The 19,204-nt window shown below is 55.6% G+C and overlaps 1 protein-coding gene across 1 annotated transcript in view; it reads right to left on the reverse strand.

The window, feature by feature from the left end:
- Positions 1-215: 215 nt before the first annotated feature.
- The window catches only part of SLC6A2 (solute carrier family 6 member 2), a 46,601-nt gene continuing 27,612 nt past the window's right edge, over positions 216-19,204 (reverse strand). The window contains exons 5-14 of the mRNA XM_027620271.1: positions 13,763-13,897; positions 11,953-12,056; positions 10,696-10,820; positions 9,790-9,902; positions 8,429-8,557; positions 7,824-7,923; positions 6,414-6,514; positions 5,795-5,962; positions 4,353-4,424; positions 216-3,757 (exon numbers count right to left, since the gene is read on the reverse strand). Of these exons, the coding sequence (XP_027476072.1) occupies positions 3,734-3,757; positions 4,353-4,424; positions 5,795-5,962; positions 6,414-6,514; positions 7,824-7,923; positions 8,429-8,557; positions 9,790-9,902; positions 10,696-10,820; positions 11,953-12,056; positions 13,763-13,897 (1,071 nt within the window). The 3' untranslated portion in view covers positions 216-3,733. The remainder of the gene's footprint in view (positions 3,758-4,352; positions 4,425-5,794; positions 5,963-6,413; positions 6,515-7,823; positions 7,924-8,428; positions 8,558-9,789; positions 9,903-10,695; positions 10,821-11,952; positions 12,057-13,762; positions 13,898-19,204) is intronic.

Genomic DNA, 19,204 nt, shown 5'->3' on the forward strand with positions numbered 1-19,204 from the left:
TCTCAGAGCTGGGATTACAGATTTCACCACTTCTAATCTCCTGTTCCATGGGTTATACAAAGAGTTATCTGGGTGAGAAGTGGACCTCTATGACCAGAGGCTCTTCTTTACCAGCGGGAGGCTGATCGCAGACACACCCGCTGCCTTACGCAATTCATAGCATTTTTACCTTCTTGGCAGAAAGAACCCAACTACCAGATATGTGGCACAGGAAATATCCTTTATTACTCTGTAGACTTATTTTTCCATGAAGAGAACAGCTTTTAAAATAAATCCACACCAGACAGAGAAACCTGCATGACATTGGTACAGTCCATGACACAGAGAGGGCACCACTGGAACAATCCTTATTTACACAGAAGTGGAGAAGCAGAGGGACGAGGGCGGGTACCCCAAAAGCAACTTCACATTTACCAGTGTCTTTGGCGGCAGTAACGATGCGGACGCCCGCACAGCTGCGGATCCTGGGGCTCACATGGGCATGACACGCGTCACCCTCAACATCCTCAAAACAAAAGGGTTGGATTTTATTTTTTAAATACCCAGTGTTTCTGGCATCCATTGAGGACATACCAGAGAAGGAGGAACTACTGAATGTCCAGAAAAATCCACATTCTGGAGGCCAGAAATCGGACATTGCTCTACTTCACAGGTTACGGGTCACCAGATCATTCTGGAAGGTCCTGCGGTAAACGATGTACTTCCCTCACTGTACATCTAGCACAAGAACATTGTCATGGAGACAGGAACATTTTTTTAACTGGATGGGACCTTCAATTATGGGATCCAAGCTTTGCTTGTGCAAAGAACCCCGGAGCCCCGAGAGATAAAGCTCCCCCCTCCCCAGGAGCCCAGCGAGGCTGCAGACCCAGGTCCCTGTGGCTCGGAATGCTGAGCTGTGCATGCTTTTCTCCCTTCTCCCTCCCCTGGCTTCCAAAGGAAATAAACAAATGAAATGAGCTCAGCGGGCTTCTCTACTAAGAAATGACTTCTTTGGTAAGAATGCTTCGGGCTCACATCACCAGGGCTGCAAAACGGGTCCTACACCCAGAGACAGCCAACACCCCCTCCCACCCCGGGCGGGGCTGCCGTCCGAGAATTAAGGCAGCTTCGGAGACTTGTATTCAGCAGGACGTTTGGCAAGAGTTGGCAGCTCCCCTTTCTCCTTTGTGTCCTCTGCATCTAGAATGAAGACCCGCTCACAGGTGGACACGGAATCACTGGACACTGAGCAGATGTTAACGCGGTGGTCTTAAACCGATATTTTACATTTCATGGAAAATAATAATCCTTTAAAAATCTGGTAAAATGCAAAAGTGTCATATACAGTACACGGGAGTACCCTCATGTCGGGTAACCTCTGCTATCAAAAAAAGGCCACAAAAAAGAAGTCAAGCGTGACTCAGGATCAAGGACGTACTCCCCCTCCACTAAGTGTGGGTGGAAGGTGAGCCCAGAGTGTCTGCCGGCACCTCCAAGGCTTCCAAGGGCTTCCTGGGTCCCCCTGCCACCCCCAGGGGAGGGGGGGCCACACCCGCCCTCGCCCCTCGCCCCAGGCTCAGGAGCCCACTCCCCCCCCAAAGCAGCACCATTGCGTTGGTTTGGTGTTGGATCAGCTAGCACCACATCTCCGATTCACCCTTGGGACAAATATCTAGAGGCAGAAAGGCCACATGCGGATGGCAGTTTCTCTCTGGAGGGTGTCCCTGTTCTGATACACACAGGCTTTTCTGTTCACCCTCATTTCAGCCAGCCAGCCTCCGCGGTCACACCCCGCTGTTCCCCGGAGCGGCTGTGTTCATCCGAAAGGGAGCGGCTCAACGATCTCCTCTGGCAACTAGCTAGATGGGACCAAACGACATCCTCTCCCCTCTCTCCTTCTTCCAACACATTGTTCTTTGGCTAAGAGACCCCATCTGGCTGTTCGACTGGGTTTTGTTTATTTTTAATGACAGCCTGGGTGGGGGGGAAACCCTAGTGTGCAGGAGATTTCAGAGTGCTCTGGGCTGAGAGTCCAGGGATCTGAGCTGAGGGTCTGACTGGATCCCTTAGGAGCTGACAGCGCTTGAACCAGAGTGCCCGAAATGCTGGGCCTTGGTGTTCCCATCTCGGAAATGGGGACAGAGACCGGCCCTGCAGCCCTTGCTGGGAAGACGGGAGGTGACAGGGATGAAAGCGCTTTGTGGAAAACAAGCGTAACACCGAGGGAAGAATTACCCTTCACGGGGCCAGATCCCACCTGAGATGGGTCACCCTGCCCTCATCACCCAGACCCCCACCTTACTGTTCTACTCTGTTGGATGCTCCACTCCCAGGACCCGCCTTCCACAGTGGTCTAAGACACCTGCCACCTGGGCTGCCGCAGACTTAGAGCTGGCCTTTTTACACGAAAAGACCAAAAGTCTTCTGATTTTCCCTCTTTTCTCCAAAAAATCACCCACGGACACTGACTTAGCAGGGAAATCTCAGGACCGTCAGAGAGGAAACCACCTCGCTGCCCCCAGCTGGCCCTCTTATAACCCTCTTCCACAAACTGCATGATCCATTGGTCAGGCTCAGGGACACCCCAGGTTTATGCAAAGCACCTTCTGGATGTGTGTCTTCCTACACCCCCAGTATAAGTGGCCTCTTTATTTATTTACTTATGGCCCAAGATTCTTCAACAGGGGCTTCCACAGTCACAACAAGAACCTCTGAATCTCGATTTCCAGCGGGTACATAAGAAGAGACTCAAACCATAAACAGAAACCCCAAACAGATGCCACCACCTTAACCAAACTACGAATGCGTTCTCTGAAGGAGCTGAAACTAACCACCACCACCAGAGGGCGCTACGCGTGAACATGTAACAGAAGTGAAGCTGGAAATTCTCTAAAACCACCAACCCGCTCCATCAACTCAGAATATTCTCCCCTCGACTTGAGTGACCAGGTTGCTCTGTACTTGGTCCCACCCTGCCCTCAGGTGCTAAGTCCAGACCATGAAGAGAGACAAAGGGAGTTTTCGGGGCCACCCCCTATCACTTGAAAAGCCCGGGGACCGTACTGGGTGGGAGACCTTGCTGGGTGGGATTCCCCAGGAAGAATGCTCCAGAACACACACACACACATCAGACTCAGCTGAGCCAGAGTGAAAACTGACTGTGAAGGTTTCTGCTCACAATCCCCCAAAGCATCTATCCATAGACCCAAGACAGAGACACACCAACCCCAGCTCCCTGACCAAGGTTCAGACACCACAGCGCTGACCAGGTGGCAAGAGAAAGGATTCCCTGCCCCAGACCCAGCGGGGCTTTTTGTGTGTGTTTGGCTTTATGATGTCTCACCAAGAGGAACATCCCCTCTCTGATTTGGCCGACAGGATTTCTTCCGTGACCCAAAGTACAAGCACGCGTGGTGGGGAATTCCGCCCGAGCCATGGAGCTCAGCTTGGGCCAGATCCCAAAGCGGCGTGAGACCTTCTCCACACAAAAGAGGTTCAACAGAAGTTATTCTTCCATTTCCCTCCCCTCCTCTTCTCCCTTGAGGCTTTCCAAATCTGAACTCAAAGCCCCCGGGCCCGATGAACAGAAGGTGAATAAAAACCAGGTCACTAAACCATTTGTAACTGGGGAAAGAGGAAGAGGGATGGAAAGACACATCTTTCAGGAGAGGATTTTCAAGACTGTGCCCGGGGTGGTAGCGAAGCCTTGGACCTGGACACGGGCGCGGCAGGGCTCCTCCCTGGGGCCAGGTCAGATGGCCAGCCAGTGCTGTAGCTGCAGAGGAAGAGAACAGGGGTCTATGCCGGGGCCGGGGACAGGCGGGGACCCCAGCTGAGAAGGGCAGCAAGAAGCACTGGGCGGGCAGAGGACACAAGCCCTCACCCCAAAGGCCCCGGAGACCATGCAGGCTGATTACTGGCTTGTCACTCAGGCCCCCGAAAGGGCCAAGAAGCCTCCCAAAGCCTCACAGCAAGTCTGAAAACAAGGGGCTCACCGGGACCCTCCTCAAAACCCCAACCCCAAGGATTTTAAGGGAAAAGGACTTAGGTCAACGTGTTACTGATGCACCTGCAGCTCTTCCTCCAAGATAAGAGATCCCCAGCCTAGCGTGGCGACCACTCAGAGAGAGAGAGAATAAAGCTTTAGGAAAGACCGGACATTGGGCTTCCCAGGACCGAGGAGCTGAGGGTCAGGCAGAAGCTGGTAGACGCCGAGGACAGGCCCCCTCCTCCCTTCCTGACGCCATAGCCGTGGGACTATACAGCCCCCAAGCTGCTTGGGGTTTGGGGGCGTGTGGGCGTGTAGCCAGCACGCAGTGGGGAGCCGCTAGGGCCTGGCCCCCGCCCAGAACGTTCCAGCCTGCACCTACTTGGAACTGCCTGACGTCCCTCTGGGCCACCAGGTGATGCTCGTTCTCCGGGGTGATGCCGTAGGCCAGTCTCTGTGACAAGATGAAGACGGGGAGGAGGCCTCAGCCGGGCCCGGGGATACCGTCCCAGTAGCCGGCAGCCACCCCCAGCTACAGGCCACCTGCTCTTTGGCCCTAAAGTCCCGCATGAACGGCTTGTGAGGCCCATACAATACACCCCCTGTCCTTGCTTGTGGAGCGGGTCTGTTCACCTTGAGTCATCTGGCCAGTGGCCGTGTCCTGGGCCGACTACCGCGGCCCGACACCCGGGGAGGCCCCGGGGCCCCAGAGACACACACCGACTCTGCTCTGGGGGACCTTGCAAGTGTGGCACCGAACACATACACACATGGGTCATTGTGAAGCCGCAGCTAAGTGAGTGCCACAGGGGACGAGCCCGGGGCACAGGGAGGGCACGGCGGGGTGTCAGGGCAGGCGTCCCTGCCGTGCTGCAGACACAGGCCGGGGACTCGGGGAGGGCGGGGGATGCACTGGGGCCAAAGGGGGATCACTACGCAGCGGGGAGCCCTCCCTGCTCCCCAAGCGTGAACAGTAAAAAGCTCCAAGCAGATCCAGGAGGAGCGCACAGACGCAGCCCTGCCTGGGACCCTCTCCCCGAAGTCCTTGTATGGCTCACTCCTCGCCGTCCTCACTTGTCTGTCTGCCCTCGGGTTCCAATGTGAGCCCTGGGGAGTTCCGTCTAGGGCCCAGGGGCCAGGCACCCTCCCAGCCCAGCAGCTGGGGAGCGAGGGCACTACGGGGCGGGGCAGAGGAATGGAAGCTTCATCTTGCAAAGTAAGGACACGAGGCAAAGACTGTCGCCATGATTTATAAAGGGAAGGGCCTTTGCGTAACCAAACAGGACAGACATCATTTCAGAGGAAACGCGCCGCTTCCTAAGCCCTTCTCCGTGTATCTGCACACACAATGCGCACGAGTAAAAGAAGAGAATGAATTCTGGAAATCTCTGGTTTAGGCTGGTAGTCGTCGGGTTTCGGGAAAGAGGCAGGTAAGAGCTGAGGTGGCCAGGTCACGGGGAGCGCCGACTGGGAGATGGGGCCATCCGGGGCGTGACAGACCTCAGAAGTGGCCGCGAGGGCTGAGGGTGCCCTCCTACACAGTAACAGCAGGGACGGACGTGTGCGACGCGGACCCGACAGCAGGGGGCGTGCGCTGACCGCCTCCTTTGTGCCAGGCACCGTGCTAAGCGCTCCCTTGACCTTGCCGAGGTCCATGCGCTTAAAAATGTGAAAACGCGGGCTGGGGCGTGGCGGTGACTTGGCCGTCGCGGTGGCTCTGGGGTCCGGCCCTCGGGTCTGCCCTCTCTGGGCTCATCAGGGACGCCTGGAGACGCCCCGCCATGCCGCCCTCCCCCCCCAACCCGGCCCGCACCCCGAGCTCACCTCCCGGAGGGAGCCCCGTATGCTGAAGAACTTGTAGATGCTGTAGGCCGGCACGAGCACCATGGAGGAGAGCGCGATGCCCCACCCGACCCAGTTGGCCCAGAGCGGGAAGACGTAGTCGTCATAGTTGAGCGGCTTGAAGTTGACGACACTCACCACCACCACAAACTGCGGGGACACCACGGGGTGGGGGGCGGTGGGAAGGGACCGAAGGAAGAGAGAGACGGGGAGGGGCGGGAGGGGAGCAGGTGGGAGGGAGGCGGCGGCAGGCCCGCGGGAAGCCAGGGGTCGCAGGGAACGTAGGAAAGCAGGAAGGAGAGAAAAAAAGAGGAGGGACAGGAGGAAGAAGCATTCAAGGAGCCAACGATGACCAAAAGGAGACAGAAGGAGCAAGACACAGAGACGAGGCACGGGAAGGTGACACACAGTGCCCAGGGGACCCGGCCCCAGCTGGAGACCCGCCACGGTGGAAGCCTCCCATGCTATGAACAGCACTGGGCATCCCAGCACCCCATCTGCATGTCTGCACAAGCCCATGCCCGCCCCCCCCCCAGCCCCCGGCCCCCTGCCTGGACCCAGCCCCCTCGCCCCAGGAAGCCCCGGCCCGGCCCGTACACACCAGGAGGAAGGCGGGGCTCACAAACTTCCAGCACAGTCGCCAGTAGAGGCCCGGCTTGAACCCCATCATCTGTTGGATGTCGTTGCTGAACCTGTCCACACCTGGGCACACACAGGGCAGGCCAGTCACACGGCCCCCGAAGAGCCCCCGGCCTCCCCGCTGTGGCCCTCCCCTGAGGGTCAGGCCCCGGGACGGGGGGGGCGGTGCAGTGAGGCTAGCCGTGGGCACCATGGCACTTGGGACACCCGGGCGCGGGCGCTTGGCTGGTGCGGAAGTCACCCCCAGCAGGTGCCGTGTGTGACACATGGATGGACCTAGAGGGCACCGTGCTAAGTGAAGTCAGGCAGTCTCAGGGAGACAAATACCACTCCTCTCACCTGCCGGATCTCAAAAAACTAACCAAAGGAGCAAAGCAAAAAAGAGAGAAAGGAAAAACCAGATTCTTCAATACACAGAACATAAGGGCGGTGGCCAGAGGGGAGCCGGGCAGGGGGATGCGAGAGACCGAGCAAAGAGAGTAAGGGGTACACACTTCTAGCTCTTAAGTAGATAAGTCATGGAGCACGGGGAGGATAAGGGACAATATATAGGGACACTGTTCAGTGACCGGTGGTGACAACACCGTGGTGGCGAGCCCCGAGGAAGGTACAGAGTGTCCGATCGCTATGCTGTACACCTGAAGCTAATACAACACCGCATGTCGGCTATGCTTCAATGAAAATTTAAAAAAAATATATAGTACCGCCTTTTACGTGCCACTCCGCTTTGTTTTTGCAGAGGGAAAACAGTGCTCCGGGAGTGGAGGGGACCTGCCCCAGGTGACGTCACTGTGCAGGATCGTCCAGCCTCACACTGGTCGACTCTTTGATGTGACTCGTGGGGAAAGAAAGGAACAGTCGGAACACAGGTGACAACCTGTGGCACCTTCTCCCCGTCCAGCTCCAGAATAAGGCTGCCAGAGAGAACGTGAGCTACTGGTTCCATCTGAGTTTCAGACAGAGTTTCGGAGAGACAATGGAGACAGTTTTAGTTGAACTAAAACTGCATCCCGTATTTGGGACATACTTATACTAAAACAATTACTCATCGTTTATCTGAAGTTCAAGTGTAACTGGGTGTCTTGGATTCTATTTGCTACCCGTGGCCACCCTATTCTAGAAGGAATTTTATGGCTTGGGGGATCCGCAGCTTCCTCTGCGTTCCTCGCTAAAAGCTGGCCCTGGGCGGCCCTGGGAGGTCTTTGCAGCTTTCTGTTCAAAGGCAAAGATGAGCTGGTGGGTGGGGGGAGCTGTGCCCAAGAAGCCACCTGCTCCGCCCTGGGGTCAGCAGTGGCTGTCCTGCAAATGGAAAGCCTTTGCATGTCCAGGCGGTGACCGAGGCTCTTGCACGTGCTCGGGGCCCCCCACGTACCGTAGAACCAGGAGACGCCGATGGCTTCCATGAGCACAGCAAACAGAATGGAAGTCCCCGCCGCGAAGGTGTCCAGCAGGGTCAGCACGTACATCCCACCCTGGGCGTGGAGAGAGAAAGTCTGAGGCCATCCTGCCCAGAAATGGCCACTGACTGTCACATCCATCCCGACGCCCCTGTCCCGTGTCCCTGGCTCAGAACCCTGCCTGATAAGGTGGGTGTCGGGGTCCTGGTGCTATTGTCTGATGTCACGTATCTGCATTCTCCTGAAGGCTGAGGGTGGGTCTCTCAGCTGGGAACAAGTGAGCTGGCTTTCAAAGGGACTTCGGCTGCCCCTCAAACAAATCAGCCGTTTCAAAGAGTCGCCTGGAATTCCTCAGGCTCAGAGGTGGAAGAGACTCGGGACACTGGGGGGTCGCCCTGGTGGGGGAATCAGGCCACAGGGCTGAGGATGCTGGTCCCCCCGTGGTTCCCCCTGAGCTTACCCTAGCCCCTCCACCCCCACCCCACCCCACCCCAGCTCCAAGGCTGGGAATTCCCGACCGGATTGGATTGAAATACAGCCCCATGAGCTCCAGGTGACCCAGAGCCCAGCCCCTCCTCACCTTGGTTATGCAAAACAGGGCCAGGAGGAAGGTTCCAAAGGTGACACCGAATGTGAAGAGTTTCCGGTGTCTCTTCAGGACCTGGAAGTCGTCCGCCAAGCCCGTGATGACGGCCTCCATGCCTCCCATCTGGACGGAGCCAGGCAGAGTGAGGAGCAGGTAGGAGGGACGGCCCGCAGCGGAGTCTCAGGCCCCAGGCTCCCTCGGACCTCCCGAAGCCTGGGGGCGGGGGGGGGGGACTGGGGCACCCTGGTGTGGCGGCCTCGCCTTCCTCCTCATCTTCACCCCACTCTGCCCTGCTCTCAGGCCCACTCAGAACTATGTGGGAGAGGCTGAAGAGGTAACTTCTGTCTCCCTCTGGTCAACAGGTCCCAGTCTACTGTCCCTGAGTGGGGACCCATGAGCCCAGGAGGGTGCAAGGGGTAAAGCCAAACGCTCAGGGATGTCGTCTCTTTGCATATAAGTTTCTGGAAACCACTCCCAGAGGAGAGCTGCTAGCGGTTGGAACTTCAGGCAACAGTTTCTGACAAGGATTTCTGGTTGCCTTTCCAACTGTCAAGCAAGGGGTCACCTCCCACACCAGCCTCTCAGAGTCTGAAAGGGTCTCCCGTGAGTACGAATCATGTGCTTACTCAAGCGACACCCCAAGCCTGGGGTGGCAGGCGAGAAGCACGCATGCCCTCACTCCCTCCCTATACCTGCCCCTGTACCCCCCCGCCGCCCCCCGCAGACGGTGTTAAGCACAGATCCAGATTCCTTCCTATGAGCCTGGAAGCGGCCTCAGAATCCTTCTCAACACATTGCTCCTGGCAGATCTACCGACTGAAAAGAAGAGGCACCAAGAGGACCCTCATTCGCCAGCCCTAGCCCGAGACTTCTGGCAAACTTCCAGGCGTGACGTACCAGAGGTGGGCACAGACCTAAAGAGGTCGGTAAATCTAATCTTGCCTACAGGTAAAACAAAAGGTTCTAAGAAACCAATGGGACTCCGAGTGTTTTCGTTGGTTGTTGGTGATGAACTCCAGTGGGAAGAGTGCCTGGTGAGATAAGAAATGTTCCACCCATGTGCTCCTTAAGTTCCGTTTCCCCAGGTGCCAGAGGAGGGCCTGGGCCGGCTCATCTGATGGCAGCTTCTGGGATGGATTTCTGTGATGCCAATGGGGTTTCTACTGGTCCTCAGCCTGGGCCTAGAGGAACTCACTTCCTTGTCTGCCTTTAATTAGGGCTTCTTGGAAACGACTAGCCATCAGGTGGGTACTTCAGGTTGAGTCGTTGGGGGGTGGGGTGGGTCAGGCTCAGTGTCCCCACCCCTCACCATCCCCCAGTGTGTGTGGCATGATCTCCCGAGCAGGGTCACTCACTGAGCTGTCAATTCCCAGAGCCAAGAGCATGACGAAGAACACGATGGCCCAGAACGTGGATCCCGACAGGGTGGAAATGGCTTCTGGGTACAAGATGAAAACCAGGCCGGCTCCTGTAAGAAGCAGGGAGGACCTCGTCAAGGGCTGGGCCTGCTGGTCTGAAATGCGGACGGCGGAAGAGTAGCTGAGGCCCCATCCGCCCAGCCAACCCCGCGATTTTTGGCCAGTCCCCTGGGGTAGAGCGATCCCAGGGTCTGCGGATGACAGGTGACTCCAGCTGCAGCTCACAGTCCCTTATGCCCCAAGGAGGCGGACCTCCAGCAGCCAGGCCAGAGAGCCGAGCCGGGACAGCGGCAGGCCACGGGCTGTGGATCCCACCCCCGCACACCCTCAGGGAGCCTCTTACTCTCCAAAGTCTGTGGTCCTCCGAGCCCATTCGAGTTCCCTGCCAGGCCCCAGCTTCTTTGTGGCCATAAGAATAGGAGAAGCAGTAGGGGAGGGCAGGGTCCAAGGCCGGACTGCTCAGGCCTTGAATGCTGGTACCGTCGCTCCCTAGCTGGGTGACCTTGAACCACTCCCGTGGCCTGAGTCTCTGCTTTCTCACCTTTAAAGTGGGCCGATTCACACTAGCCTCACAGCACCATGAGAACTAATGAGGGTATGTCAAGTGCTCAGCCCAGGGCTCCACAACTGGTCCCGCCTAGCCTGACTCACGGGAAGGTTCCATTGCACAGGCAGGAGCCAGGATGGCCGGGAACGCCCACCGATGGCCTCAGAGAAAGCCCGTGATACGGACGGTGTGGAAGGTTCCAGGTCCGGCCCTCTCGTTCCCACAGCCACCCACAGGAAAGCCGCCGGCCAGGGGCGCGCTGGCTTTCTCAGTGCCTCCCGTGTCTGCGCACCCACCTTCAGTGGCCACGTCCTCAATGTTGACCTTGTGTTCGTGGGCCATGTAACCGAGGATGGAAAAGATGGCAAACCCAGAGATGAAGCTGGTGACACAGTTGATGGTGCTGGTGAGCAGGGCGTCCCTGGGGGCGAGGAGAACCATGGGGTCAAGGGGCCTAACTCCCCCACCCTGCTCCCCAAGCCCTGCACTGTCTCTGGAGTTGCTACTTCCAACACCACCCCACCCCCCGCTGCCACGGGGACCCCAGCGCCCCACTGGGTCAGGACCACTTTGAGATCAGGAGCTGGTGTCCAACTCTTGTTGGGGAATCACATGACCAGCCTCCCTCTTCAGCAAACTGCCCGTAGCTCCCTACTGCTTCTCAGCTTCTCACCCAGGCCTTCAAGAGCTTTGTTGAGATGACCCAACCTTCCTTCCTGGCTTCCTTTCCCTGACTCCCCAACACGCAGTCTCGGAACAAACCAGACCAGTCAGCTTGCTGGCCCACCGACGCACCACCTCCCCGGCTCCGCTCAGGCTTATCCCCACCAAGAGTGCCTTCTGCCCTGTGTCCACCCGTCACAATGCCAACGATCCTCCAAGGCTCCCCTCAAACTCCCCTCCCGCTCTTGCTGATCACCCCGCTTCCCCAGCCTGCCGCCCTGGCACATGTCCATCCCCGTCTGTCTCACACTAGAGGGGCTGTGGTTCTGTCTGACGGGAGCGGGCCCCAGGTGTGCCCCCGTCTGAAGGCCTCACAGCACTGGGCCCATGGGAGGAAGTGTCAGATGCTGAGCGAGACCCGAGCTACAACGTGGTCTTCTGACTGCTGCCCTGAGCAGACCCCTCAGTCCACCCTGCGGTCTCACCTCTGACTCTGCCAGGCCCTCACCTCTCATGCGACCAGCCCTTGCCTGTCTGGGCATCAGATGGACAGACAGACAATGCCGTCTGCTCTCAAAAGCCACACAGTGCTCCTCTGCACCAGCTACCTGTCCCCATGACCTCCCGGCGCTGGGGGCCCTGACCTTCCCAGGTGAGGACCTTGCCTGTTTAAGAGGTGTCCTGCGTTGAGATGCATCATTAGGAGCCCCCCACGGCAGAGTTCATAGAACACCCCCTCTGGAGTTCACGGAAGGTCCACTCTGCCTCATTTCACAGAGGGAGAAACCCTGGAAGAGTTGACTTGCCCCAGACCAGAACCCTCTCTCCCATCCCTGCAGGGGTCGGTCCCCAGGATCTAGAGCTTTCCAGAGCCCTGACAAGGATCTTACCTATAGCAGTTGTTGTCAAATTTGTTGTAACTGGCAAACGCAATCAGGACTCCAAATCCAGCCCCCAAAGAAAAAAAGATCTGAGTTGCCGCATCGATCCATACCTGAAACAGGCAGACAAGAGCCATCACCCTCTGCTTCCTAGAGAACTGGAAGGCTGCTCCGGGAAGGCAGGGGAGCCCCAGGGATGTCTGAGACCCGAGGAAGCGAGGTCTGACCCGGCGATGGGCAGCCACGCAACTCCTCCCTGGGGGCCTGAGCGAAGCTTTGGTGGAGACAGACGGCGGCCCCTCTAGCAGCTCCTGGCTCTGGTGACCATGAACGAGCTCAGCCTGGACGAACTCACGGGCTCAGTCTGATGTCGAGATTTTCAAAGGAAGTTACTGAACTCACGGTGCTAGGCTCAAATGTGGATGGAGTGAGGGCAAAAGGTAGGACTATTTCAGGAGTTACACAGACAGCATTTTCAGAAAAGGGACAAGGATTCCTAGCAGCTTCCACCAGCCCACAGACAGTGCTGACTCCTGGGCAGGGAGGGCACTGGGGTTACTTATTCCATCATTTGGGTGATGAAAGCACGTGGCTGGAAGCCCAGAGATCTGAGCACCCACCCCCAAAACAATGTCTCGCCCTAGTCAGTTTCACCTGTCTGCACATCTGCATGGGGCGGGGGCGGGGGCAGTTACACCCAGCCCACTTGGACCGAGAGCCCCATGCCAGTGGGATTTTCGAGTTTTCCGGCACCTCGCTCATGTTATCCTAGGCTCCCCGTACTCTGTGAGCAGAGGTTGGAACAAGAGAAGCAATCCGATGGAGGATAGGTCTGCTCCCTGAGACATCACACGGGCTCAGTTTCTACTCGTCGGAAAGACAGGATATTTGAGCAGGTGGAGAACAAGCAGAACTCTGACTTATTTCACAATTTATGAGACCGGTGCGAGTCCTAAGCTCTGTTAGCTTTCTGACAGTTACTAAGGAAATAGGTTTTCCCCTTGGTTATTGGGCTATACCACTGTGGTGTGTTGGGACATTGTAACTATGGGAGGTGTGTACTGGGACGCGTCCCTCCTAAGCCTATGTTGCTCCCGCCTGTGGGGGTTACTGTGGGTTCAGAGAGTGTGAAGAAGCCTTTGGGAAGAGTGAGGGGAAATGCTGAGGTGCGGGCATGGACGCGGGCTTCAGGGAGGAGGCGGAAATGATCTAGGCCATGGTTGGGAGATGCTCAAGGCACTGGGTACCTCCAAGGCTGTCTCTGATCCCAACCTCGTCCCACTACCTTGGCCTCCACTCCCCATTCACCCCACCTTCATTTAGTCTGTGCCTCTGGGCAGGACAGTGAACTGGAGGAGGCGTGGCAAGCATGGGGCGGGGGGTCAGCAGGGTCCAGATCGCCCTGCGCCTCCCGCCGCCGCTTCTCCCCACCTCAAGTTGATGGCAGCCGAGGGTGAGGCTGGGGACCAGAGCGTGGAATTAGGGCTGGGGTGGCTGGGGTGGGGGGGGAGCTAGGGGGCCATGGCCGGTACCAGGACTCAGGACAGAGTCCTGCTCCCCTCGGAAAGAGGGGTCTGCAAAGGACACCACGCAGAGCCACAGAATCCTGGGCCATCTGAGCTGGGGGAGTGTCAGGTGCAAAGCAAGTGGGCGTCAGTCAGACGGAGAAGCGGCAGCCCAGAGACGGAAGCACCTGTCCTCCGTCCCAGGCTACGCCGCAGATTTGTGGTGGAACTGGGACCAGATTTCCTACCTACCGCTCGTCCCGAGAACCCTCCCCAACCCTGGCGCGAGGGCGGGCGGTCCCCTGGGCACTGACCGTGGCCTCTTTTAGGCGGTAGAAGTCGATGTGCAGGTAGGCGTTGATGCCGTTGGAGGCGCCGGGCAGCGTGACGCCGTGGACCAGGAGCACAAAGAGCACGAGGTAGGGCAGCGTGGCCGTGATCCACACCACCTGGCAGTGGATGGGGGCAGGCCATCGGGGTCAGGCCCTCACCCAGGGACCCAGGCATGCCCTCCCCAAACCTTCCTGCACCCCGGGCACGTGCCCCGAGCTCCATCTCTAGGGCCAGGCCACTCCCCTGAGCAGCCCGGAACCAGGCGGGAGAGTCCGCACACGGAGGTGGCACAGCCCCGGGAGTGAAGGGCAGCCAGGGCAGAGACGGGGTTCTCACGGCTCCCAACACCTCTTCCCTGAGCCGCCTCTACTGACCCCTTCAAGTTGCCCCGGGCAGATCTAAGCACACCCACCTAAGCTCTCCACCCGCTTCCTCCCCGCTTCCTCGGCTCTCCACCTCCTCTACCTTCCTTCAAACATAGCCTCCCAACCCATTGCCCAAGAAGGAATTCATTGGCCAAGAAGGGAAGCGGTGGGGCAGGAAGCAGAATCTCCTGCTGTTCTTTATCGCGGGTTGGATTTAGGACAAAGACAAACTGTCTCGTCCGGAAACCCAGACAGAAAGAGATTATCTCCAGACTAAAAAGCGACCTTTCTCTTACCTCCTTGCCCAAGGTGGAAGAACAGAGACCAAAAGTAGGGACAGAGGAAGGTTGTATGGGCTTCCTCCCCGTCCCTTCTCACGCCTGACACATTAGAGTACTCTGTGCAACGTTATAGTTTCAAATGTCAAAGTCCAGATCCTATTTTTGGGGTTTCTGGTTGAATCGGTCCATAGTGGGGCCTGCACTTCAGTATGTTTTGAAAGCTTCCCCCCTCCCTGGGTGATGCAAACGTGCAGTCAAGGTTAAACATCACTGCTCTAGGCAAGTGTAGCCACGGAGAGCCTCGCAGAAAGAAGACTGTGCCTCCAGCAAAAAATCTGCTCAGTGCTGGGTTAGCCAGACCCAAGAAGACTCAGCTAAAGCAAAAGAGGATCCATGACTTAAGGACCAGAGGGTCCCTCCTCCCAAAGCCCTGACACTATGCAGCCTCTAGAATCTTCACACATCCCTGGGGAGAATTTGGAAGCCCTGAAACATGACTAAGGGTAAAGTTCTTTGCTGGTCTAGAAAGAGATGGGCTCAATGCAAAAAATGAAATGTGAAAAACGAAGTTCTGTTTTCCGTACCTACATGGAAGGACTGGGATTTATCCTTCTTGTCCATCCTTCCCATTAAACCAGGGGCTCCTTGGAAGCAAAACCCCTATATTTTTCAAACGCGTATCATGCACGTGGCATACATAAGTGCTTAAAAACATTTGTTGGATAGAGGGATAGATGATTGGACAGCTGCAGAGATGAATGATTGGATGGATGGATGATTGGACAGTTGTATAGATTAATTATTGGGTGGATGGATGGATGGATGGATGGATGGATGGATGGATGGATGATTGGACAGTTATACAGATGAATGATTGGATAGATGCATGGATGGATAGATGGATGGATGGATGATTGGACAGTTGTATAGATAAATGATTGGATGGACGGGTGACTGGATGGTTGGATATATAGTTGGGTAGATAGTTAAATGGTAGATGGGTGGTTGGGTAAGTAAATTGCTGAGTATATGGATGGGTAGACAGATGAGTGAGCCAGTGATAATGCTGAGGGTTAGTGAATGACCAAATTAGTCCAAGAACAAATGAAAGAATGAGCAAGTGAATGAATGAGCAAATGAGTCAGGGAGTAATTCAATGCATCAGTGGTTGGTCATGTCTTCTGAGGGAATCAGAAGAGGAATCAGGCTCCTCTGTTTCATGTTATCCAGTTGTTCCTCCATCGGTCCCTTGTCCTATGTGGGAGGGGGTGGAGTCTTTGTGGATCTGTTTTCTTTCAGAAATGCAGGAACAGGAGGACAAATTGCCAAAAACAAATAAGGAGGAAAACAGGCCTTGGAAAGTGAAGCCATTGCATCTGGTTGGTTGGCTCCACATTAATCCTGGATTTATTCTCCCAAACTGGGACAAATGGGTCTAACTCTTTGGTGACAGGCACGGGAGGAGCCCTCATATAACTTTGTACTGGGTCCAAACTGCTGTGTTCCCCTACAACTCATGTTACCAGCTGCAGGCCCAATGGCTAGCCTAGCAGGCCAGGTGAGACCATACTCCACCCATCAAAAAGCATCCTCAGGTTTGACTCCAAGGAATCTCCGTGGGGGTCTGCGGGCAGCACTCGTTAGTCATGTCTGAGGCTCCAAACTCAAACCAATGGCTGATAATCAGAACTTTCTAATGAAGAGAGCTCTCTAAAGAGAGAATGAGCTTCCCAGGGAGATGAGGAGACAGTGAGGTCCCCGTCACTGAAGGTGTGCAGATCTTGCCAGAGATCCAGGCATTAGGCAAAGGATTGCCTAGATCAGGGTGAGGCCCATGGCCCAGAGACATCAGCATCACCTAGGAGCTTGTCAGAAATGCAAATTCCTGCCCCACCCCCATGGAATCAGACTCTCAAGGAGAGATCCAGCAATACTGAGTTTTGACAAGCCTTCCATGTGATTCTTATGTGCATTAAAGGTCGAGAAATACTGCTCGGGGTCACCACTAAGGTCTACTCTGACACAGATATGATAAATGTCTGTGCTTCATCACTACAAAACTGCATTGATTTAACCTCTAATGATTCAGAATGTGGGATCCTCCAAACTGGGTTTTAGGGACATTTACACAAATAACGAAGACATACAAGATTTGTGGGGTGAGGGGTATGAATTGATGTTACATAAAAAACCCCACCAAGCTGTAAATATTTTAGCATCTTCATTGCTCATGTGCAGACGATATTCTTCACTATAACAGGGTCTGATTAAGTCACTAAAGTAAGGCAGATCAGCTTGCATTGAACCATTCGTGGGAAGACTTGGGTAGAATTAGGACTTGAAACTCACAAGGAACAAAATGACCTTTCAATTCAAAAATTCTAAAACTCAGGCTTTTTTTTTTTTAATTGGTCCAGCTTTCTCCCCAACCCCACCCCTCTTTGCCAGAATCTGAGAGGTGGTCTGTCTTTTCCCATCCCCCAAACAGCCCAGAGCCTAGCGGTACCACTGGTGGAACATGGTGGCCGCCCCCAGCCAGTTCTGTTGTCTTGATTTATCTTCAGGCAGAGGGGAGCCCAAGCCTTCTGAAAACTTAGTCCACTATGTAAACGGAGCGGGTAGGAGCTGGGCCCGCCCCTCCCCACAGCTGCACTGAGCGGCAGCAGAGTCTGCAAGCCTCTGAGGCGGGGACGGAGCACTGGAAGGGGTGCCGAGGAAGGAGTCAAAGGCAGGGCAAGGATCATTTATTGAGCAATTTCCATCTGCCAGCCCCGCACCAACGACCTCTCCTCCATCCTCCCAGTGGCCCTGGAGGTTGGCACGATTATTAACCGCCCTCAGTAGGGAGCGGCCTTCATTCCAATGTCACCCAGCAGGAAACAGTGGTGCCTGGACTCCAACCAGGTGCTCTGGCCACAAAGCCGTGTTCTTAATCACTCACTCCACTGAGATCTGGGAGCCAAGGCCAAGTCCTAGTCATGCTTGAGACTGTGGTGACACCCTGTCCCCCTCCAGGCCTCAGCCTCCCTGTGTGTACGAGCAGAGTGGAGTAGATGGCCTCTGTGTGCCTTCCGGTCTGACCTTTAGGGGCTCATCATCTCAGAGCCAAGTTCAGCCAAGGACTCCAGGAATGGGGGAGGCAGGCAGGACTCCAGGACTGCAAGCCTCAGTGCACATGCTGCCCAACTGACTCCCTGGGGGCTAACTCCCCACTCAAGCCTCCGCCCTCTGCCCTGAGGTGGTCAGTGGGCCAACGTCAGAGTGTGTGGTGTGGGGTCGCCCCTTTCCCTGATTCAGACTGTGCCCCCCCACCCCCCAGCTGCCGCGGTGGAGTTACATCTCCTCCCAGCCACAGAGCCTTCACTTGCCAAGACGGAAAGTGTGAACATTTGCAATTCATTTCGGGCTGCTCTGTGGCTGCAGAAGCCTGCTAAGAAAAGCCCCATCCTGTTCCAGATGCAGTCTGGACAGAAAGAAGCAATGCTCTTGATTTTCTCATGAGCCACTTTATATAAATAATTAAAGACAGGGCACAGGAATATCCTGAATGAAGCTCCCCATTCTGGAAAGCTCCCTTCGCAGGGACTGCCCTTCCCTGTTCAGCCGCCAGAGCTCTGGGAGATTTACGCAAAATGTGGACCGTGGCTTCTTTTGGGGGGATTTACAGAAAATGTGGGCTGTGGCTGCAGTATGACTCGTTTCCACCCGGTGGGGGGTTTTCCCTAGGGCAGCATTCCCGCCACTGCCACCAGCCCCTCCTCACACTCCGAAGGGGAGGGCATGACTCCTCGAACATGCCTTCGCACAGAGGAACCGAGCAAGCTCAGCTCTGCGCCTTATCATCAGTCTGTGGCTTTGCTCAGGCGGTTCCTCCTGCTGAAAATGCCCTCCCTCTGCCCCGTCCCCATCTGCTCCTGTCCTTAGAGACCTGGGCCAAACGCCACCTTCTCCATGGCCTTAGCTCAAAGAGCAAATGCTGATGCAGGATCTCTCACGTTTTTAACCACGACAACTCACGGTAATAAACACCTTGTACACGGACACAAAACACACTCAAACACGTGATTGCTATAGCTAACATCCAAACCCCACAAGCCAGCTCCAACTTTACTGTGTGCAATGCATTCCAGTTCATTTCCTTGTCAAAAAATTATGGCGATCCGCTAAATTGATTTAAGGACAGTTGAAATGTTCAGTTTGCACCTCAGTTAAAATGCAACCTGAGCACCTGATATGAAATGATCTCTAAAGCCAAGTCAAAAAATTTAAAAAAAAAAGGCAAAACATAGAATAGTATGTGTACAGTTTGTGACCATTACCGTTTATTTCGAGGGGGACACACGTGTGTCTCTGGATGAAGACTCAAGAAACAGTCACAAAGAGTGACCCATGCCTGTCTGTAATGCACATAAGATGATAAGCAACCGGAGAAGGACCGTGCCTCGTTTATTCCTACATCACTAATACTAGCTTCAAGCCTGGCACACAGTAGGTGTCCATAAAGGCTTAATACGCTGTACTGAATTCAAAAGAACACTCAGTGAGGCTCCCTAACTTATTTATCCACCCACCCTTTTTCCTTTCTTCCTACCTTCCTTCCTTTCCTCAGGAATCCTTCACTAAATACTTACTGAAGACCTACTACGTGCCAGGTGCTGGGATGGTAGTGGTTCTCACCTGGTTTTGCTGTATCTCAGAATTGCTTGCAGCCCTGCTCTGCACTTTATTTGGGTTCCTCCTTGGGGCAGACATTGTGTCTTCAACATGCGGACAGGAG

The sequence above is a fragment of the Zalophus californianus genome, chromosome 17 (assembly GCF_009762305.2).
Source record: "Zalophus californianus isolate mZalCal1 chromosome 17, mZalCal1.pri.v2, whole genome shotgun sequence".
Classification (NCBI taxonomy): domain Eukaryota; kingdom Metazoa; phylum Chordata; class Mammalia; order Carnivora; family Otariidae; genus Zalophus; species Zalophus californianus.